The 24,539-nt window shown below is 36.9% G+C and overlaps 1 protein-coding gene and 1 long non-coding RNA gene across 2 annotated transcripts; both read right to left on the bottom strand.

Moving 5' to 3' along the window:
• Positions 1-1,074: 1,074 nt before the first annotated feature.
• Positions 1,075-3,018, bottom strand: LOC146938208 (uncharacterized). The gene is made up of 3 exons (XM_085749600.1): positions 2,644-3,018; positions 2,462-2,561; positions 1,075-1,844 (listed from the first exon to the last, which is right to left on the bottom strand). The coding sequence occupies exons 1-3, from the start codon at positions 3,016-3,018 to the stop codon at positions 1,075-1,077; spliced, it is 1,245 nt and encodes a 414-aa protein (XP_085605726.1).
• Positions 3,019-6,109: 3,091 nt separating this feature from the next.
• Positions 6,110-6,525, bottom strand: LOC146938207 (uncharacterized). The gene is made up of 2 exons (XR_015031184.1): positions 6,276-6,525; positions 6,110-6,159 (listed from the first exon to the last, which is right to left on the bottom strand). It is a non-coding gene; the product is annotated as an uncharacterized LOC146938207 (long non-coding RNA).
• Positions 6,526-24,539: the final 18,014 nt, after the last annotated feature.

Raw genomic sequence — 24,539 nt, 5'->3', positions numbered from 1 at the left:
CAAAGCTCTATATTCTGCTTCTGCAGAGGAACATGAGACAGTGCTTTGTTTCTTTGATTTCCCAGAAACCAAAGATCTACCAATGAAGAAGCAATAACCAGAAATGGATTTTCTGTTATCCAGGCAACCCCCCCAATCAGCATCACTGAACCCTAACAACTGAAGATCAAATGATTGAGAAAAGAACAAACCACGCCCAGGGGATCTCTTGAGGTATCTAAGAACCCTAAATGCAGCTTGATAATGAAGTTCAGAGGGTGAGGCCATAAATTGACTCAATTGCTGCATGGCATAGGCAATATCTGGTCTGGTGGTAGTGAGATACAATAATCTGCCCACCAATCTTCTATAGGCAAACACATCATGATGAAGAGAACCTCCATCTTGATGTAATCTAGTAGCAGGATCAAGAGGAGTGCTAGCAGGTTTGCAATTGGTGAGCTTTGCATCCTCTAAGAGCTCCAGACAATACTTCCTCTGACACAGAGTAATGCCTTTGGAGGAACGTGCTACTTCAAGCCTAAGAAAAAATTTAAGCTGCCCTAGATTTTTAATCTTGAAAGTATGATGAAGAGCAAGCTTTAATGCATCAAATTCAGTGAGAGATGTACCAGCAAGAATAATATCATCTACATACACTAAAAGTGCAGTAAAAGAGGAAGCAATGGTTTTAATGAATAAAGTATGATCAGAGGCTGCTTGAACAAAACCTTGTGCATGAAGGAATTAAGTGAGCTTTTCAAACCACTGCCTGCTTGCTTGCTTCAGACCATATAAGGATTTGAGGAGCTTACAAACCTGGCCTGATTTAGGAGCATCTACTCCTTGTGGCACTCTCATGTATACCGCCTCATTCAAATCTCCATGCAGAAAAGCATTATTTACATCCAATTGATGGAGATGCCAGCCATGAATGGATGCTAAAGCCAGAAGTACTCTGATAGTTGACATCTTGGCAACAGGAGAGAATGTCTCAAAATAATCCAAACCTTCAGTTTGTGTATATCCCTGTGCCACAAGTCTGGCTTTGTACCTTTCGACACTCCCATCAGCATGTCTTTTAATCTTATACACTCATTTACTTCCAATGGCAACAACATTAGGAGGTAAATCTACAAATTTCCAAGTATGATTAGCATTGAGAGCCTCTATTTCATTCTGCATAGCTACTAACCATCTAGAATCTTTACATGCTTGATGATAAGTAGTGGGTTCAACATCATGTGAGATAGAGAAAACATAGCTTTGATGATGGGGTGCAAGCTGAGAGTAACATACATAGTTTGTCATGGGGTAATTATTGGATTGACAAACATAGTCTTGCAAGTAGGAGGGAAGCTTGCTGACTCTTTGTGACCTTCTAACAGATGAAGGTTGAACATCTTCAACATTATTGTTTAAATGCTCAACTTCATCAGAAACATCATTATTATCACTGACATCTTCAATGAATGAAGTGTCTGCAACTGGTTCTCTTGTGACAGTAGGTGCCTTAGCAGACAAGTCATAACTGCTGTCTATGTAAATGTGATTATGTGGAAGAGGATTTAGTGATAAAGAATGAAATGGAAATTCTAAATCAAAGAACATCACATTTCTAGAAACCAGAATCTCAGTATTATGGACATCAACTAGAATATAACCTTTCATGCCTGACTTATAACCCATAAATGCACATTTCCTTGCTCTGGGGTCAAACTTATGTCTGTTAACAGGCAGAGTGGAAGCATAGCTGAGACACCCAAACACTTTAAGATGACTCAAATCAGGAGCATGTCCATATAAAAGTTCATAAGATGACCTATTTTGTAAAAGTTTGGTTGATATTCTATTCAAGAGATACACTGCATGTAAGACAACATATGACCAAAACTTCTTTGGCAATTTGGACTGAAACCTCAATGCCCTGCTGATGTTCAATATATGTTGATGCCTCCTTTCTACTCTTCCATTTTGTTGAGGTGTGTAAACACAACTCCTTTGGTGTAATATCCCTTTCTCTGCATAGTATTCTTGCAACAAGAACTCAGGTCCATTGTCACTTCTAATGGACTTAACTTTTTTTCAAACTGATTGTCTATCATAGACACAAAACTCTTAACCTTTGATGAGGCTTCTGATTTAGATTTCAGCATAGCAACCCAGACATGTCTACTATGATCATCCAAAATGGTCAAAAAGTATCTAAAACCATGTATACATTCAGTTGAAAAGGGACCCCAAATATCCACATGCACAAGATCAAACACATGCTGTGCATTATTTTGACTGATAGAATAAGGCAATCTTTTCTGTCTAGACAATTGACAGACATCACAGGCTACATGAGAACTAGTTGAAATGTAACTATACTTTTTATTCATACATTGCATTCTATCATGAGATAGATGCCCAAGTCTAAGATGACATAAAATTCCAGAAGGAACTGAACTACTATCTTTATTATGCAAAACAGAAATACTTGAAATTTTGGCTACTCTTTGTGTTTCTTTCTTAGCCTTCAAGTAATAGAGTCCATCCACTTCTTCAGCCAAACCAATCCTCCTCATATCCTTCTTGTCCTGTATAATACACTGATTTAGCCTCAAAATTCAGAACACAGTCTTGTTCTTTGCACAACTTTGAGACAGATATGAGATTGACAGCAAACTGTGGTAAGTATAGGACATCATGAATATGTAAAGTATCTGACAACTTCACATTTCCTTTGTAACATGCCTCCACAACACTCTTATTTGGTAAAGTTACTTTAATAGGATTAATTTCATAGTAACTAATGAACCAGTTCCAATCATGACAAGTGTGATGTGTGGCACCAGTGTCAACAATCCAACTAGTATCATCAAATTTACAACTAGCACTACTGGTAAAGAATTTACCTGCAGCATTCATAGTTAAGCTGCTTGCCTTCATCAAATTTGCAGAGCCTTTGGCTTCAATGTTGCTCTTCTCTAGTAATGCAATCAAATTTTGATACTGATCTTTGGTCAGCATCATTCCACCTTCTTCATTTTTCATAGTGGAAGCATTGCCTTTAGACTTTATTTCTTCACCTTCATCAAAATTAGCATTATCAAATGTATTTCCTCCTCCTCTTCCTCAATTAGGAGGATAACCATGCTTCTTGTAACAGGTTTCCACAGTGTGATTAGTTCTATTGCAAAAACTACACACCCTGGGATTTCCTCTTCCTCTTCCTTGAGGAGAATATCCTCTACCTCTTCCAAATTGTCTCTGTCCATCCATAGCATTAACAAGACCAGAAGCTGTATCATCTATAGGAGTAGCAACAACATTATATTGCATCTTCCTTTCTTGCTGCAAAACCATAGAGAAAACTCTGTTGATTTGAGGTAAAGGATCCATTAACAACACTTGTGTAGTTACACTTTGATAATCATCATTCAATCCCATCAGAAACTTGATGATTCTATCTTCTGCTCGAAAAACTTTGTTGTTTCTCATAGCAAAGCAAGTACATTGAATTGGACAAATACATTGTGGCATAGGCCTGAACTGATCCAACTCTTCCCACAAACCTCTCAAATCAGTGAAGAATTCAGTGACTTTCTTAGTTCCTTGTTTCAGATTAGCAATTTCTTCTTGCAATTGTGCAACCCTAATTCTATCTCCCCTCATGAATCTGTCCTTAAGATCGTTCCACATATCAACAACATTTTCTATAAACACAACACTTTGTGCAATTGAGGGTGAAATAGAATTGATTATCCAAGTATGTACCAGATTGTTGCACCTTTCCCAAGCTGTGTATAACAAATCATCTTCGTCTGGTATAGGTATGGATCCATCAACAAATTTGAACTTGTTTTTCATAGCAAGTGCTCTTCACATCTTCATTGACCAAGCATGATAATTTTCACCGGTTAATTGAGGCGTAACCGTAACCGTTGAAGAGTTTTCTGAAGGATGAACATAGTAAGGATCAAGAGCTTGATCTTGATTGTTATTGTTATTTCTCACCATTGTTGAATCACAGAATCGAAAGAAAAATCAGAAGAAAAACTCCGATGAAAAACAGGGTAATCAAAACGCAACAAAACGCGAATTGAAGAAGGATAAAGAAGAAAATTGAACAGAGTAAGATTCTATCTTTATTGTGCGGAAGCAGAGCAAGATTCACTTGCTCTGATACCATCTAAGAATGAGAACCGCCATGGAAGTAGCCATGGAAAAGCTTGAAGCTCTTAAGAGAGAAGAGAAAGGTGAAAGAGAATTGTATTGATTCATTGATTGAAAAACACTTACAAGTTCAGCTTTTATAGAAGCTGTGAGATTGTAACTAACTACATGCAAATGAAATGTAAAATGAAATTACAAATGAAATGCATTTGAGTTAACTTGGCGCGCAAGTAACCGCTTTTGCTTCTCTATTCTCTAAGTGCATGCTGTGTTCTTCTTTGCTCTCTAATAAACGACTTTACAAAAATCTTGAATAAGGGTATAATACATCTCTCATAAATTCATAAGATTTCTAAACCTATTCAATAAATCTTGAACTTTTGTCTTTATAAGTGAATTTAATAAGCTATTGGGTACCACTGAAGTCTGAAGCCACCATATAATTAAAGTGCCATTGTTTTAATTACATTCTGATACTCCCACATTAACGTGAACTGTCAAAAATAATTATGCTTTTTTTTTTTTGCCTAGTATTTTATTTTTTAGTTTTTGTATTGAGAAATGAGAAGTTAATCACATGTTTAAAAAGCTCTCAAAGAATTTGGTTAAGCTGTTATGAGAACAAAATATGCTATAATAGATACACACACTTTCATTGTCAAAGAAGATACACACACTAATTAAGTTCTGATATAAATATATGAAAATAAACCAATCTCTTTAATTGATTTAGTGCCAGATATTCTTTCATACTGCATTCATAATGTAACACGAAGTAAGCATAAAATTTTATCAAAGTCTAACAAAAAAAGTTGACATGCAAAGTGTTGCAGTTAGCCCTCATTCAGTTATAATTTTGCCATATACTTCTAGTCTTCTACAAATATTCTCTCAGTCTAACCCTTGTATACCAGTTAGTCCACTCATGACTTTCCATTGTCATCATTAATTTTTAGTTTATGCTAATTTTATATAAAAAAGTGGTCTTTTTGATTCCTTAAACAATGGACCAAGGACTTGTTATTAATTTTCTATGTTTTATTAATTAATACATGTGTTGACAAACCTATCATTTTTTGTTGTTGATAATCTACACTCTTACCGTCTAATATAAAGAAAATTCTTTTTATGTTAAGTGAACATAACATATAAGGATAGAAGTTTTTCTGAGAGAGAATTGAAGTTGATAATATGTTGATTTGTAAATAAAAGGCAAAATGTATGGTACCTAAACTTCAATGAATCACCCCAAACAACGATGATTCATGATAACTATCGGAAGTAAAAGCTCACAGTCATCGTCATTTTTATGAGTGAGACAATGATCTAATATATTGGTACACAATTCTAAAAAAGAAAAGAAAAATTAATATGAGTGTATAAAAACTCAACTCATTAATTAATTTTCCGTTGTTTTCCTTGAATTGATGTAAGTCACAATCACACTCATGAGAAAAGGGATGACAATGAGCTTCCAGCTTTAAAAGACGACATGGGTCATTGTTGGTATTTAGAGTGATTTTCAAGTTTTGGTCCACTTTATAATCCATTTATTAAAATTTTGAAATCTGAAAATAAATTATGACACTTCTTATTATATCATATTTTTTATGTTAGTGCTAACACTGTAATTTTCGTTGGTTCAATCTTATAGTGTAATTTATATACTATATGTAACTATTACTTCATAATAATAATATCAATGTGGACTCCAAGTTGGGTTATGAAGTCTTCCTTGCACATGTTATTATGTTTCAGACTGACCTTAATTTTCTGTTCTCTAACTATAAATCTGGAAATATCCGAAACAAATCAATAGATCAAATTGAAAGTTTTTTATTCTTAATCAATCCAAGGGACGTACATAGAAAAACATATTGATCATAGAAAATAAGACTGCTCTCGTTTAACTATAATAACTAATTCTGAAGAACTGAATATAACATGTTTAAATTCTTCTTCCCATGCCAGCTTGGTTAAATTGACGCTCACTCAATGCTTCTTTGCTTCTTTCTCAGCCTGAAATATAAAGTGAAAATAGATTACGAAAAAAATAGTAAAAGATGAATTTTTACAATAATTAAAGATATATATATTTATAACTTTGGCTTAATATATAGTTGTTTGTAACATACTGCTCTAATCACTCTCTCAAATGCATCTGGGCCAAATCTATCAATATAACGTTCAACTGCTTTTCTTGCATCGAAAGTCATCATATGAAGAACCTTCTTGTACTCCTCAGGATAATTGTAATTTCCATAGTTACCAAATTTCTTGACGTATGTCCTTGCATAATTCTCATATATGTAAGCTGCTCCATTGAACATTGGCAGTACCAACCATACGCAGAACACAAGCTTCATGTATGGCCAAATGGGAAACCTATTGATATTTGTCATTAAGCCATACATTGGCGGATCTCTTCAGTGGCCGGCGGGGGCCACGGCATCCCCCAGATTTTGCTTATATAGTATATTAGATGTAAATTGTCCAACAAATTCTATTCGCTGCAGTGGTTGACGGGTGCCACAATGTTGTAAAGGTCGCAGGTTTGACACCTGCATGGCTTCTTTTTCACATATTTATCTTTTACTTTTACAAACTGTATTAAAAAAAACGATTTTGATGGGATTCGAACCCACATTCTCCTCCTACTTTCGAACAATTCATACCACTAGGCCAGTTGTTAATTATTGCTATTGGTTGAAACCATTTAATATATATTTCATAGAAGTTTGGCACCCCCAAATATTTAAGTCAAGATCCGCCACTGAAGCCATAGAAGTATTATCAGATTGTTTTGTGTCTATGTATTTATATATAGATAAAAAAAATTGTGAGAATTGCTGAACCTACCAGTATAGGACCTTGTAAGTTGAAAGCTCGAAGAGGGTTATGAAAGAGTATAAAACCCAATATGTTAGCCACTGTTGGTCATCTAAGGTTGAAGGACTTTTTTTTTTTTTGGTTACAAGGTTGAAGGACTTTAAATTGCCCTCATTGATGTTTGGTGAACAAAAGTTTAGGTGGGTTCGGCTCCGGTCACCATCAGGGTCAGGGCACGCCTCCGGGCCCAAAGGGCACTTATAGAGGTACTTACAGATCACCCACGAACACTGTCCTCACATCGACAGAGGGAATCGAACCCACAACCTTCTGCAAGGAAGTGGCCCGTTCCTTACCAACTGAGTCAACGTCTGTTGGTAATTGCCCTCATTGATGCGTATCTATGATATTTAGTATTTACACCCAAGTCAAACATATATTTAATAATTATTCATTACATATTCGTTGTAACAATATGATTAATCATGGCATATTAGTTATAATAAAATGATACTAGCTACGTGATATGTCTATTACTTACAAAGGATAAAGAAGCATTACTCCGGGCCTGGTACACAAAAAGTAGGATGTTATTAAGAGGAAACACATAAAATTAAGAGCCTAAATTTAGCGTGTCCCATGTATTCCGGGCCTGGTACACAAAAAGTAGGATGTTATTAAGAAGCATTACTCCCCCTATATTTTCTCTCTTAAATTTTTTTTTTTTTTGAACAAGCAAAAATGAAATATATTAAAAAGCCAAAGAGAGATTTCAAGCACTAAGGTGTGCTAGAAAAAACTCAACAGTAAAACATTACAAACAAAGGCGCCGTATATAGGCGGAACACCCAAAATAAACACCTCCTAAATAGGACCTACTTTCAACATCAATAAAAAACAACCATCAAACGCCAAAAACACCGCCTAAATTAAACCCCAACGCAAAAACAACCTCTGAAAAAACAAAATCCAAAAAACACTCGTCACCCACTACTCACCTCAAAACTCCTTTAAAAAACACCAAACCCAGAGAAAACATCCCACCAAACCAAACAACCACTATTCCTCGCCATAGCTGAGCACAATTTGACACCTGAAAATGCTTCTTTGGATTCCACCACCTCTCTACTCCAGAGTCACCGAAGACAACACCATAAAACCCAAAGCCAACTTGAGTCAGAGTCTAGCTTCCGATCACGAATCCAAAGCGATCGGCCCACCGAACTGCAAATCCAAATCTGCAAGGTACCCCTCATCTCCGATGCACTGAAGACGACACCATAACCAATCAAAAAACTTGCAACTAGACTCTAACTCCCGATCTCAAAACAAGAGCAATCGGCCCATCAAAATCTAGAAAACAAGCTTGATCCAAAGGAAAAGGCTCAGGTGAAAAGGACTCGCTTCCTCCCACCACCATAAACACCTAAACGACCCCAAAAAACACATTCAAGAGCTAGTGACGACGAGAGAGGATCCAAATAACAGACTACCTATAAAAGAAAACACCCTCAAACAAACGCCCTCCTCCACACCTGAACAACACCAATCAACCCCTTAAAAAGCTCTTGTTTGCCATCCGTTTCGACACCTAATCCGAGTCCAAAACAAACCTGACCACCCTACCAAAACTCATTAAGACAACCCCACTATATCCCACACAAATGCACCACCACCACCACCTAAACCAAAAACCCCACCACCACGTAGCTCCACACATCGCACCCTCCACACCACACATACGTCACCACTGCCACACCTCACCATCACACCCATCACCACCACCATATTACAACCTCCACCGCCGCAGCCTCACCCCATCACCACCTACACTCCAACCGAACCACCCACCAACACCACCGTAAGACCTCTTAACCCGGTTAAAGCTGCCTTAACTTCCACCTCTCTCGTGCCGATGTGATAAAATGCTTCCTCCCACCACCACCCACCGCCGCCGCCACTGCAAAACCACCACCATGAGAACCTCCACCACGTAACACCACCACCACCTCACACAGCACCTCCAAATGGATTCCGAGACAGATCCACCACCACACCAAGCCTCACACCACCGGAATACCAACTCCTCACCACCTAAAACCACCTAAACCGCGACCTCTTCTCCTCCTCCAACCAAATCTGATCCAGATCGGGCTACATCTAAAACTGGACAGGAAACCGGAACTCAAAAACGGAGCACAAACGGAGGCAGACCGGAGACGAATATGGTGCGGAGACCAAAGTCTCGTCGCACCACCGCTGCTAGATCTACATCTTGAAACGAAAGGATTTGGATTGTAGGAGAAAAACGAAGGAGGAAAGGGCGAAAGAGTAGAGAGAGGTCAGCTGTTCAAAAAGTTAGAGGTGGTGGATAATAGGGTATAGAAGATGTAGATTAGGGAGAAGGAGAATCTGTATGAGAAGGAAGAGGACGGAGGTTACTGCCGTGTGCGGCGGAGAGATAGAGAGCGTTTTGGATCTGCTAGTTTTGATGCAGAGAGAAACTATTAATATATCTATCATTTAGGATTAACAAAAACATCCTCTCTTAAAAATAAATTAAAACAAACTCACTTGATAAAACACTCTAATTTTGTACCCAAAAATAAAACACTCTAACATGATCTTTTTTTAAAGAACAAACAAACTTAATATTAATCCCAATCAAAATAAATTTTTCTATAATTCAACTTCTAAATATCTAAAGAGTTAAAAACAATTTACAATCTATTACCTTTCTCAAATTATTAAACTTAATCTTTCTCTAATTATTAAAGTTGATGTAGTTTTGTAACAAAAAATCCATTTTTTTTATAGTTGTATCCTAACAAATTAAATTATTTAAAACATGTGATTTTAATTACAATAACCAAACAAAATAATTTGTGATTTGTTTTATAAATTCTCTTAAATAATATATATCGAAATCACTTTTATTTTAATTTGTAACAAAACGGGTTCCGAATGGTTCTTTTTAAAGAGGTTTTTGTTTTGGTACAAAAGAGGGTCAAAGGCCCTAAAGAGGTGGTTTTTATCATGATAAAAATATCTATAAATTATTGAATGACGTTTTTTTATTTCGTATCAAATTTGTCATATATTTAATTTACATTTACTAAAAATAAACTATATGACGTACAAGTGATTTTATCTCATCGTGTGTTTCTAATAAAAAACATTAATAAATATATTTCACTTATGGATAATATAAAAAATATTGGAGAAACATTTTACACCGATACTTAAAAAAACACGGAAAAGAGTAAATAAAAAAGAAGAAAAACACAAGACTTTTTTTGACAAAAAAAACATAGGACTATTTCTCACTGATACATGTTTTTACATCTAAATTTATTCAAGTATACCCAATTGAATGAGCATAAATAACAGAATTTTGAGGAGTTACAAAATCTTTCTCATTTATAAATTATACACGGGTTAGTATTTATTATGAGAAATACAACTAATTTACATAAAATTACACATCTTCAAGATTACTTCTTTTGTATAAATGATTTTCATACGTTTTTTGGTTTATCTTAATATCATATTATAAAATTATTATTTTTAATCGTTATTCATTACTAATCATTATATCCTTTCAAAGAATGACTATATAAAAAAATATAAGACAAACGTTACTCTCTAATTAATTAGACACTAACTAATATTGTTGTACAAATCATACAAGGGACAGCAATCAGTCACATATTAATTAGTTAAATTGATTTTTTTTTTATGTATTGTATCTAGGCATGATGTAATGCCATATTTCTATTAAAGCGATAAAACACGCGAATATAACAATATTCAAGAAATAGATGCTACGTTTAACAAAATCCAAAACAACATCATGCATATATATAATATCTCAACAGTCGCAGCGGATACAAAACATAATCTCCAAATATACATGTCATGGTCAAATTACATCATCATGTAAAAATCCTCCAAGTCCCGACATATGAGAAAAATATCAACAACATAACAACAAAATTCAATAACAACAAACAGACACTAAGCCTAATCAGAGCCTAGACCTACGACTCTGACACGACAACGGAGAAAGCTCCCGTCGTCCAAACATCCACCAAGCATACTCACCAAGCGTCTAATCCTGCACAACGTCTACCCATCCATACAGACAGGTATGCGGTCGAAACCACTGGGGGTAAGCATTACATTAATCATAATCAAATAATAATAAGTTGATATATGAATTCAAACAATTCTCAGACAGTTGCATGAACGATTAACTTCCAAATATCCAATCATACAAGCAATCCAAGTACACAAGCAAGCACTCATTCAAGCATACTTTTCACCAATAACCATCATTCACATAACACATCCAACTAACATTTCAAATTATGTAATGCGTCTATACTCGACACATAGATGCATGTGGTACCATAACAACAACAATAGATGCCAACCGCACATCTAAGTACGAGTACACCTCCTCTTACCACAACTATGTAAAAGTACACCTCCTTTTACATTTCAACATATGACTCAACATGATATGATGCATGGACATACAACACCGACCCGATAATGCACAACTTCAACATAACAACTACAACGACAATGTAAAAGTACACCTCCAATTACATTGATCATTTCAACAACATTGCATTATCAAGTATTCATGTCCACACATTCATCAATCACATTTCAATTAAGAGTCATCAACATACATCAACATTGGCTCACAATTCATTTCCATATACTTCACATAAACCAAGTAAAATGGAACAACACAACAAGTTATGATAACATCATATTCAACCATCAACATTCATCCAAATATCCTCAATTAATCATATAAAACCATTCATGAAAGATTTACAAAGTAATTGGTTTAAAAGATCCATTCCCAATGCCTCAACTAAGCATACTGCTAAACTACATATAAGTGCAGTAGAGTATATGATAGATAATTGGCAAGTGTACCAACGTCTATCGAAGTAGTAAAATATCGATCCACGAGGACTGTATTTAACTTCAACTTAACAAGTTCGTTATTCGTTAGGATGTAAAAGTTTATAAGGTTGCCCTAGGCAGTTGGTATTTGATTGTAACAAATGGTAAAGTAAATTGCGACAGAAATTATATAGAGATGAATGATTAAGCCGTTGAATCCGCTATTGCTTTAAATGAGATAATTGTCCTCTCTCTACTTCTCAAATATTAATCTTTCTTTACGACAAGTTAACAAAATAGTGTTGATCACTCTCGCGCATCAACACCCATCCCTAAGCTAGAATCGCCTACTCTATCCCGAGTCTACGTGGCAGCAATAACATTAGGAAGTAAATATGGAACGTTAACTTATGTGTCATAACCCTCAATTTCCCATCTCTGGGCTCCTAATGTTGAGTTAAACAGAGTTACTAGATCAAGATCAAAAGCCAGGGTTAGTGGTCATTTGGTTCCTAAGATCAATTCTTAATCATAATTGAAGTAGTTATGGTTAGTGGTCCTCCAACAATTACTTTAGAAAGGCAATGAACGCAAGTAAAACTGAATAAAGACTGATTAACATTGATAATAGAGAGAGTACAACTACTGGTTCATATATTACAATAGCATCATCATGGCTCAATCAAACTATAGTTTAGCTACTCATAACTAAACTATCATAAGCATAAATGATAGAAGCATACATAAATTCTTACCAACTTGAGAGTTGGTATGACTCTAAGAGCTTGCACCTTCGTTTCCTTGTTCCTCTATGCTTAAAATCCCATAAAACTTCTGTGTCTAAAACATTCTCCCAAGCTTTCCTTTTATAAGCAAAATATAGTGGCCAACAGACTGTTCCATCGTGCCACGTTGGGGAGTCATCGTGGCACGATTAGACATCAGATGCACGCTTGTCAGTAGATCAATCGCACTCACAGGTTGTCAGATCGCACCATCGTGGCACGTTGGGGAGTCATCGTGCCACGATTATTCCAGTGAGGGCAGCATTTGTTTTGACCTAGCATCGTGGCACGATGGCTGGGCTTCGTGGCACGATGGCTTGCAATTTTAGGAACTTTTCTTCTTTTATCCTCTTTGAGCACTTGTTCCCAATTTCATCTGATTTCGCCATGAATTATAGGTAGTTGTCTCTCTTTATGTTACAAAAACAATACAAATAACAACTAAAAACATGTAATGACAGACAGTCATCACAACCCCAAACTTAAATCATTCCTTGTCCTCAAGGAATCAACTTTGCAAATGGAAAAATCACAGTAAGATAATAGTTACCAGCCAATGATATATTCAAACAGTTCACTTCCTTCCGGTGTAATGATGTACCGGATGCCTATCTCTTACCTCCGAAGTCACAACTCCACGCATATGTTTGAATAGGTCACTCAATCATCATGCAGGTCTGCTGTATTACCATAAGCTTGAAATATTTCTAAACTGTCAATCAAAGTCAGAGTTAAGTACACACTTCTAAGGACTTCCAAGGTACAAATGGGGCTTAGGTTCAAGGTGGATGTATATTTGGAAAGTAGTGTAAAAGAACAATGAAGTTAAGCTCAAACTACTTTGGATATTATCAGTTTAACACAATTCTACCATTGAACATTTAAGAGAAATACTAGAGAACCTGATTTACGAGACATATAAGCATTGTTGGTCTCATACAAAATTTTCTTTTCATCTCATCTTGATCTTTTTAATTTTTTCTGCACAATTACAAGTGCTTTTCATGATATGAGATGTATTCATGTAACAAAATCTTCTTAGTTCTCTAGTACCCCACCCCAAACTTAGAAAGTTGCTAATTCCAGAAGCAACCCCAAACTTGAACATTTCATACAACCTAGATGGCTTAACTTCATTTGAAAATGGGACATTCATGCCTAAAGCTTGCTAAGGTTGTAATATGTTTCGTTACCGAACAAGGGGTCTATACCTAATGGCTCAATTTGGCTTTACAAAGGATTCATATCAGTTAGATAAGGTAGGCTCAAAAAGGCTCAAGGTACAAAGCAATTTGCCTAAGTGTGTACATAACAAGACCAATCAACACATAAAGAAATATCGCAAGTTCTAGAAACAACAGTTGCATGGAACACTCATATATGTAAAATTGGAAAAAATTTAGGCTATGACCTTACAAGATGAGTTATCTGGGAGTTGTGTTCATATGCTTCGTTTTCCGTACACTTCCCATTGTATCCGTTTGGCATCACCCTCCTTTGAACTCCTTGATATATCATTGGCCTTTGCACTGTTATGAGACTGATAGATTTCCACAAACAAACAGATCCATTAATAACAAACAATGGAAAATAATTCAAACGGGAAATTGAAATTTAAATCAAACCACACAAAACAAACCAATTGAACGACAGAATTTCAAAGTGCATCAAAGTTAAAGAAACGAAAACAGAAAACAGAAAGCATAAAGTCTGAAACATAAAACATAAACATAAAACAGCAGCTCCAACTGTAGGACACCATCACTCTTCGTCCTCCTCGGTCTCCTCATCATCATCAGCAACATCATCCATCTGCTCACTAGCCATCTTCCCTCGTGCAAAGTCTGAACGAACACGACCTTCCCTCTCACCAGCACGTCTCCTCTGCTCTATGAAGTAGTTCTCCATGGTTTCCTCTGTTCCAAAGCGTTGATAAGCATTGCTTTGAAGAGGTCTCTAACGTTGCTGATCAGCAGCAAGGGAAAGCTCTGCACCAAAGAATGGACTGTCCACATACAGCTGTGATGAAGTGTCTTGGGCCCAGTTGGCCATACCACATATATAGTCGAGCATCATCGGGTGTAGAGGTGGATGTTGAGGCACGTCTTCCTGCATTGGTTGTGCCTGAGATGGTCCTGCATCAGCTTGGTGCCCTTGTTGTCCTTCACGGCCTTTCTTCTTCTCAAACTTCACCATGGCAGTGTCATTAATCACTCCTTTGGATTTGAAAATGATGTCTCCGAGTTCTTCCGGAACACCCTCCTTTTTGCACAAAGCATTGATCAAACAGCAATGCCCCAAAGTGACTGATGATTCACAATCTGCCATTTCTTGAATGCTTAAATTGATCAATCTTCCCACATTGATCCCATACCCAAAGATAATAGCCTCCATAATGAACAACCTATCCATAGGCAACTCAGAAGTAGCAGAAACACTCTCCACATTAGAATGGATAAATGAAGCCCAAGTCTTATAGAGTGGCTTGAGATCCACCACATCCATCCGGGTTGGAATTCCAGTGGCCTTGGACCTCACATAGTCAGCACCTATTTCACCAATTTCATACAGAATTTGTTGAAGATCATCATCAGATGGAAAGTTGTTGGTGCTCTTTTGCCTTCTAAACTCCACATGACAATCTCTTGGAGCTTGCAGCCCTAGCAATGCATTGATGGCTCTAGGGCTATAATCAATTTTCTTCCCTCGAACAAAAGATCTATTGTCCTTTCTCCCAAAAGCATTTGGGAAAAATTCTAGAGCAATGGTTTGGTTACTCTCCTTTGTGACCAAATTATTCAACTTCACCCACCCAAGAGCCTTCATTGTTGTTTCAATTTGCGGGTAACGTTGAAGATTGACAAAATCAAACTTCCTTTCACCCGAAAATTTGAAACCTTTGATGTACTCAAACCTCTCCGAATGTGCTTCATCCTTAAATTTTTGGTAAGTGGCTTGTGATGATTGTTGAGTTTGTGGAGTGTTTTTGGTTCCCCTAGCACGTTTGTGAGATGATGAAGCCATTTGTGTGGTTATGAAAAAGGGTTAGGTTTTGGGAAAAGTGGGTAAGGTTTGAATTGGTGGAAAATTTTGATTGTTATATGAAATTGATGGTTAAGGATGGTTGTATGAATGATTGGGATGAAGTTTTGATGATTGAAGGATGAATTTGAAGGGTAGAAGATGAATGGACGAAATTTGGGCAGAGTTTGGTTAAGGTGAATGATGAAAAATGAGAGAAAAGGGTTGGTTGTATATATATAGGAGCATCCATCGTGACACGATACGGGGTCATCGTGCCACGATGGTGGTTTTGTAACGGTCAAAAATTTTGAAACTGCTACCAACGTGCCACGATGATACGCAACGTGCCACGATCATATGTTCTGGGAAGATGATCGTGCCACGTTCATATGTGATCGTGCCACGAAGAATCCAGTGGCAAACCCTTTTGGCTTGGTCTCCCATCGTGCCACGTTGAAATGTCATCGTGCCACGATGGTCACAATATTGAACCAAGTTCCTCTTTTCAAAATCATATTTTTGCTGTTTTTGTTTTGTTTTCAAAATAAAAAGTAAAAAGAACAGATTAACAATACCTGAGTGGATGTAAATCCGATGGGTTGCCTCCCACCAAGCGCTTTCTTTCACGCCATTGAGATTGACGCTTCAACCACTGTTAGGGTGGCAAAAATGATAGCAGGAATATATCACCCTTTTTCTTTCTTTTACTCGGTAGGAATTCCATGAACTTGGCATAGAGAATCAGATGCTCCCATGCATTCACTGTTAATTTTTTTAAATTTAAGCTCTCCCACCTTAGATAAGGGAATGCATCCCTTTTCACATGAGTTATTTCTTCAACCTCCATTGGTTCAGAGGTGGTGAAATTATCAATACTCATTACTCTGGATTTTTCTTCCACCACGAGATTGTGATATTCTTTCTCCATCTTGACCAATTTCCGTTGACACTCATGTGCCTTCTCAACACGATAAGGGAATGCATCCCTTTTCACATGAGTTATTTCTTCAACCTCCATTGGTTCAGAGGTGGTGAAATTATCAATACTCATTACTCTGGATTTTTCTTCCACCACGAGATTGTGATATTCTTTCTCCATCTTGACCAATTTCCGTTGACACTCATGTGCCTTCTCAACACGATCACCACACTGAACATCATACTTCTCAAATAACGCTTGATTTGAAATCAAGAAATCATTTACAGAATTTTTCAGATTGCAATCGTTGTCGATTTCCTCCTTTTCCCCTTCACCAGGACTAACTGGTTGTTTTGCCTCATAAAGACTACATCTCTCTTGTATCATCAAGGTTAGACTGTCTAAAACGTTTATTTTCAAAGACAGCATATATCTTTCATATCCCCCCTTGATACTTTCTTCAGTGTCTAAGAGGCGTAACCTTTCTGCTAAACCGCCTATCATAGCTACAAAACTTAGATAAACTTTTTAGTAGCTTAGTACCATGAGCAGAAGATAAGGAGCATGATTCATAATAAAACATATATACATATAAATATATACAGAAAATTTAAATGACTGAAATCCTAAATAATAACGATATTGCCTTGTTGAAATGATTCAACAGTCCCCGGCAACGGCGCCAAAAACTTGATAGATAATTGGCAAGTGTACCAACGTCTATCGAAGTAGTAAAATATCGATCCACGAGGACTGTATTTAACTTCAACTTAACAAGTTCGTTATTCGTTAGGATGTAAAAGTTTATAAGGTTGCCCTAGGCAGTTGGTATTTGATTGTAACAAATGGTAAAGTAAATTGCGACAGAAATTATATAGAGATGAATGATTAAGCCGTTGAATCCACTATTGCTTTAAATGAGATAATTGTCCTCTCTCTACTTCTCAAATATTAATCTTTCTTTACGACAAGTTAACAAAATAGTGTTGATCACTCTCGCGCATCAACACCCATCCCTAAGCTAGAATTGCCTACTCTATCATGAGTCTACGTGGCAGCAATAACATTAGGAAGCAGATATGGAACGTTAACTTATGTGTCATAACCCTCAATTTCCCATCTCTGGGCTCCTAATGTTGAGTTAAACAGAGTTACTAGATCAAGATCAAAAGCCAGGGTTAGTGGTCATTTGGTTCCTAAGATCAATTCTTAATCATAATTGAAGTAGTTATGGTTAGTGGTCCTCCAACAATTACTTTAGAAAGGCAATGAACACAAGTAAAACTGAATAAAGACTGATTAACATTGATAATAGAGAGAGTACAACTACTGGTTCATATATTACAATAGCATCATCATGGCTCAATCAAACTATAGTTTAGCTACTCATAACTAAACTATCATAAGCATAAATGATAGAAGCATACATAAATTCTTACCAACTTGAGAGTTGGTATGACTCTAAGAGCTTGCACCTTCGTTTCCTTGTTCCTCTATGCTTAAAATCCCATAAAACTTCTGTGTCTAAAACATTCTCCCAAGCTTTCCTTTTATAAGCAAAATATAGTGGCCAACAGACTGTTCCATCGTGCCACGTTGGGGAGTCATCGTGGCACGATTAGACATCAGATGCACGCTTGTCAGTAGATCAATTGCACTCACAGGTTGTCAGATCGCACCATCGTGGCACGTTGGGGAGTCATCGTGCCACGATTATTCCAGTGAGGGCAGCATTTGTTTTGACCTAGCATCGTGGCACGATGGCTGGGCTTCGTGGCACGATGGCTTGCAATTTTAGGAACTTTTCTTCTTTTATCCTCTTTGAGCACTTGTTCCCAATTTCATCTGATTTCGCCATGAATTATAGGTAGTTGTCTCTCTTTATGTTACAAAAACAATACAAATAACAACTAAAAACATGTAATGACAGACAGTCATCAGTATACAATTGCGTCTCACCGGCTAAACGTGACGGAATCATGAAAATCACAAAATTCGTCTCACTTTATCACTTTTCAATAAATTACCATTTTCAAACCAAAACAAGTTAGATCCATCACATCATAGTTCAAAAACCTCAAAACACTTTAATTGGACTCATAGAAAACAATCAATAAGGTTTGGGTCGACTTAAAGTGGTTATGCGGAGTTTTCGTAAAATTTCCCTAAGACATCCTTAGAGTGTTTTCCTCATAACTTAAAATCCAAGAATCATTTTCAAGTCAAACCAAAACCATTGGATGTGTAACAAGATCATCTAAAACTTTCATGTTTATACCAAAAACCAAATCCAAACAGAAACGATAGAAAAAGATACAAAAATGCGAAACAGGAGGTGCTGCCCTGTGCAGCTCGCCGCGGCGAGTAACATTACTCACGAGGCGAGTAAGCTCCAGGGAGCCCTCCTTGCTCGCGTCCAACTCGCCTCGCGAGCGCGGTGGCGAGTTGTGACAGTTCAGGCTCGGGAACAACCTCATTTTCACCCCAAAACCCCAATTTTGACTTCCCAATGCCCAAATTTGATCCCAAGGTTTATCTAAACATTTCCAAACATGAAAAGACACTCAAATTCATATAAAATTTGACCCAAAACATTCTTCCAACAAAAATCACCATTTGACCCATTTTTCATAAAATTTCATAAACAACACAAATTCATCACAAGCTCAAAGATTATGAATACCCAAGGTTTCATTCATCAACAACAACATCTCCCAACAACAATAACAACAATCAATCATGAATTCACCAACAATTCATCAACAACAACATCTCATATCATCACTTTTGGGCAAAAATGCAAAGCACACATATAACTACAACTTAAGCATGTAATTTCATCATCAACAACTCAATTAACATTCAATTTGCATACCCAAACATTGCTTCAAAACATAAGCACGAATTTCACAATTAATTGCACAATAATCAATTATTCAATTAAGCACTTAAGTAAAGAATTAGGGTAGAAGCTACAACTAAGTGATTATGACCAAAGATTAACCCCCCTTACCTTAATTCTTCACAATCTCAAGCTAGTGCTTCACTTTAGTTCCAATCCTCTTGAATTCTACCTCCCTTTAGCTCTCTCTAGCTTTCCTTCTTCAAACCCTTTTCTTCTCTTGTCTTTCTCTCTCTACCTCTTCTCTTGAAATGAAAAATGATGGTAAACCTATTTTCTCTACAAACTAGAGTTTATATAGGTTCTACATAATTGGGCTCAACTCACAATGTCTTAATGGGCCTAACCCATTTCTATTCTAACCCAAAATGTTACTACTCACTTAACGGTAAATTGTAATGATAACGGTCACTTATCGGTCAACGAAATAATTACCACACTCTCTAGTAACTTAGTAAAATAACAACTCTCACTAAGCACTAAAATAATCTCTCAACAAAATTACTAATTTACCGCTACTCTCAAAAAGACTAAAATGCCCCTAAGTCCAAAATGACTAAAATACCCTTCTAACACCGAATTCTACAAATCTCAACCAAAAACACATACATAGGCAAATAATCATACAAGAGCACATATAACACACATAATAAAATAATTAAGATAAATATAATGAAAAATCGGGCTGTTACACATGACAACAAAACCTATACCCGCGAGTATCCATCCGAACCGAACTAAATTTGATGGATTTTTCCCCTCTTTGACTCGGTTTGGGTTTTCCTCGATTTTAAAACACGGGTACGGGATGAGTGACGGGGAAATAGGTATACCCACCCTAAACCCATACTCAAACTCGTCCCAAATGCAGAAAAACATTTTATTGCCCCCTTTTATATAAAAAGAAACTCAAATCATAAATCATTTCAGTCACACAATCAGAGTCTCAGTCTATCAAATGATACTCACTTCTCAGAGTTCTCTCTATTCTCCATCACCATAGCCATGATCTATCGTCGTCATTTCTTTGCAGGGTAAGGCATTGCAACATTGCGTCTGAGGCAGAAAAATACATCTATTTTATTAAAAAAAATTATCCATTGCGGGGATGGGGCTGGGATACCCGAACCCGTCGGAGACGGGGATGAGATTTGATTTGTTATCCCCATTGGGTATGAGTAGAAAAGCAGGTAAGTATGTGGTAGTAGGGTATGGGGACGGGGAAGGTAAAACCTATCACCACCCGCCTTATTGTAATGCTTAATTGTATCTTCTAAATAATAGTGGGAGTAATTATAATATACTAATTATAACTTGATATAAGAATCTTGCACGATATACATAATCATTGTTTATAAATTCATATAAAAATAAAAAAATGCTAAACAAATTACAAATATTTTTAATGATATATAAAAATCACGGTGTTTCTTAACGTCCCTGTTATCATTATTGTGATTTTATTATTTATAATATTTTCACATATTTGTAGTCTACCACTTTATATTATTTAATAACAGCTATTTCAATGTTTTTATTATTATCTTCATCTTTATCAATAATTTTTTTCTTATTTCTCAATGTAAGTAATATTGTTTGTACCAAAAAATAATAATATTGTTAATGTGTTTTGACGCATAAATCGTGATTTAAGGATTAGCCCGTGCGGAGACGGGTCTGTTGCTAGTTTTAAGATATATTTAAAATCAGTAACTAGGGAGAGATGAAATTTATTACCCTATTGTTGTGTCCAAATGTCTCAGTATTGCTCCAAGAACACCCATGATGATTTTTCCAGGTGGAAAGATTAATGAAGTTTTGGAAAGATTTGGAGCAAAAGATGATGGAATCAATGTTGTATTGTGGATATATATGGTAGATAGATATATATTAAGGTAAATGAACCAAGCAAGGAATGTTTGATTTGTGGGAAGACCCAAAAGTTTTATTTTCTCTAAGAGGGATAACATAAGATGCCAAAAGTTAGGAATTTTCATGTGGTTTTGAACTGATATATCGGAGAAGTAAAATATCATAATATGCCTTGCCTTTTTCGATTGATTTAAGTTTTCGTGGCATAAATGTTAATCATGCATGCAAACAAGTATATATGGAGCCTACTTGTCTATTTTTTGGCTTAATTTTTTCGAAAAATGTTGTTTAGTACGTATGAAAAAATCCACACAGAGAAGAACGTTTGTTACATATTCCAACTCTTAAATTATTTCCTCGAAGATTCGATCCTTTCTTCTAAAAAAATTTCTTTCTAACTTAGAATAATATTTTATATATATTCAGCATGGGTTACTTTAATTAATAATAATAGCAAACGATTCAATTTCAAACCAGGTGTCAAATAAAATGACATAGTTATTTTGCCCTCACCTCACACAAACAATGTCAATATGTATGCCCCGCCAAAAAAAAATGTATGCCCTGCCAAATTAAGAATATGTTGACGTGCTTATTCTGACTCACCACCACATGCCAAGAAACTTTGCATGGTCCCAACAGCATGGCCTTGTTTTTCAACAAGCACCGTCATCAAACAATTGACCTCACTTCCATTCCATCACATTTGCATCCTTTTTTCCCATGCTATTATACTAATTCATGTGTTACCTAACCTTGCATGACCCTTTGCAGTTTCTTTTTAAAGCTTGAACGCACATCACATTTTTAGTTCACTATAACTATTGCCAAGTATAGTCAAGTAAGAATAACAAAAGTACGATTGAAAATATCACTAATTAATGAGAATTAATTTTTCCACACTGTCTTTCTTGCGCGTGCGTGTCCCTTCAAACTTTCAATTTTTCTCCGATTTAGATTATATAATTCAAATAAAAAAACATGTTTCACATTATATAATATGAAACATGTCTATATATAAGTAACGCTCATAATCTTCACTCACTGCTTAATAGGGTTTATGGCTTTATGTATTTTGTATGGCTTTTTGTGATTTGAGCATGCATGTATGACTTGGTCTTGACCACCTCATATGCATATTTTTGACCCAGTCAACACACATGTGACACTTAACTTAAGTGAGTAGGATGTCATATGTGCAGTTTATTAATTAAAAAATAAATAAAAAGCCACGCGTGTATTTGGAAAAAAAATCTTCATCCAAATCATGCCCAAATCACGATCAGCCTTTCCTCTTCCTCTTGTACCTCATAAACCCAACCACCAGTAGACAAATAATATAACACCAGATCGATGTCATCCTCAATTCGATCATTAATGCAATCTGTGAGAGTTAACTTAAAATCAGGATCTGCAGAGCAACGTGGCACGATGGAAGGGCAACGTGGCACGATGGAGGTTTCAGTTTTTGAGGCAAGACACTGGTTTTTTCGTGGCACGATGGGGTCGCATCGTGGCACGATGGTGCGTTGGCAGCGAAAAACAGAAACGTATTTTTGGGTGCAGATTTGTTCCAAATTTTAAGCGAAACTTTTACTATAAATATAGACCTTGTATCAGACTATTTTGTGAGAGATAGAGGGGCTGAAACAAGGGTTTAGAAAGGCAACAACAAATCTAGGGTTTGTGTAGAGTTTGTCTCTTTGGAACAAACACTAGGGTTTGAGGGTTGATTCACCTTGGGAAACACTATTAGGATTGAGTCTCTTGGTTACGGGAAGAGGCTGGGATTTGGGTAGAATTAGGCGGGAGACTTATTCTTGTAACCCATCTCTTTTGTAACGTTACTCATCATATAGTGAAACGGAGGGCTGCTCTCTCCCCCAGACTAGGTCAATTTGGACCGAACTGGGTAAACAGATTCTTTTGTGTTCTCTCTTCTTCTATTCTCTCGCTGTTGTTTTTCTACTTTTGGCTTGTGATTATAACTGTTTCTATTCACTTTGATTTTGATTGCTTGACTATCCCTTGCTCCACACATCAAGTTTCTTATTGGTGTGGTTTTCTCATCGGAATCCGCAACAATTGGCGCCCACCGTGGGGCAAGGGTCAAAGGATAATCAAGTATCATGGGTTCAAAGTGGGATATTGAGAAGTTTACCGGAAATAACGATTTTGGGTTATGGAAGGTAAAGATGGAAGCGGTTTTAATACAGCAGAAGTGTGAGAAAGCTTTGAAGGGTGAAGGTTCGTTACCGGTCACCATGTCACGAGCGGAGAAGACCGAGATGGTGGACAAGGCCAGGAGTGCCGTTGTCTTGTGCCTCGGGAATAAAGTTTCGAGAGAAGCAACAAAGGATACAACCGCGGCATCGATGTGGTCAAAGTTCAAAGATTTGTATATGACAAAGTCTTTGACTCGTCGGCAATTCCTAAAGCAACAACTTTACTTATTCAGGATGGTAAAGTTAAAGGCCGTCATGGAGCTACTTGTGGAGTTCAACAAAATCATTGGTGATTTGGAGAACATTAAGGTGTGTCTTGGGGATGCAGGTGCTCTGATGGTGTGGTGTTGTTTGGAGGATGAAGGTGATGTTGGTCACCTTGGGATTGATGCCTAGTGGAGCGGTGATCGTCTGGAGAGACGTTAAACACTCAACATCAGCCTGGAGAGGCGGTGGTAAGAATACTCATGATCAGTCTGGAGAGGCGGAGGCAACAATACTCATGATCTACCTGTGGAGGTGGAGTTTCAAGGTTGAAGACATAGTGGGATGTACGCATTTGCTAGTTGAGGTAGAGTACGCTCAGCTTGAGGTGGAGTTGAACACACCGGTAATGGTATGACTATGGAGGACCTTGGGTGCTATGCTCTATGGTGAGCAAGGGATTTCTTCATAAGGTTGAAGAATGTATAGCACGACTTGCGGGATTACTCTAAAAGAAGGCCAAGGGTGATTGGATGCAAGGTGATCTTCAAGGAAACGGGAGATGTCCTGTGTTGAAGATGTCATGGTGAATGCTTGTGGGACTACCTAAAATACCTAGCGTAGTCAGACTGCAAGGACCTTCGAGAAGGTGGAAGACATTCTGAGGGCTGAAGGGATGGGAGGTGTATACTTGTGGATTACTCTAAAAGCCA

Source organism: Medicago sativa, chromosome 3 (assembly GCF_051527215.1).
Source record: "Medicago sativa cultivar Bolivia chromosome 3, Bolivia_mono, whole genome shotgun sequence".
Taxonomy (NCBI): Eukaryota; Viridiplantae; Streptophyta; class Magnoliopsida; order Fabales; family Fabaceae; genus Medicago; species Medicago sativa.
This window is presented reverse-complemented; position numbering and strand designations above follow the sequence as displayed.

Bases quoted from the DNA above. Each gene is read 5' to 3' on its own strand.
- LOC146938208 (XM_085749600.1), bottom strand. From the start codon at position 3,018: ATGAAAAATGAAGAAGGTGGAATGATGCTGACCAAAGATCAGTATCAA. The intron at 2,562-2,643 runs GTCAATCTCATA...TGTATTATACAG, and splicing joins TATACTTACCACAGTTTGCT to GACAAGAAGGATATGAGGAG. The intron at 1,845-2,461 runs GTATTTCTGTTT...TCTTACATGCAG, and splicing joins AAGAGTAGCCAAAATTTCAA to TGTATCTCTTGAATAGAATA.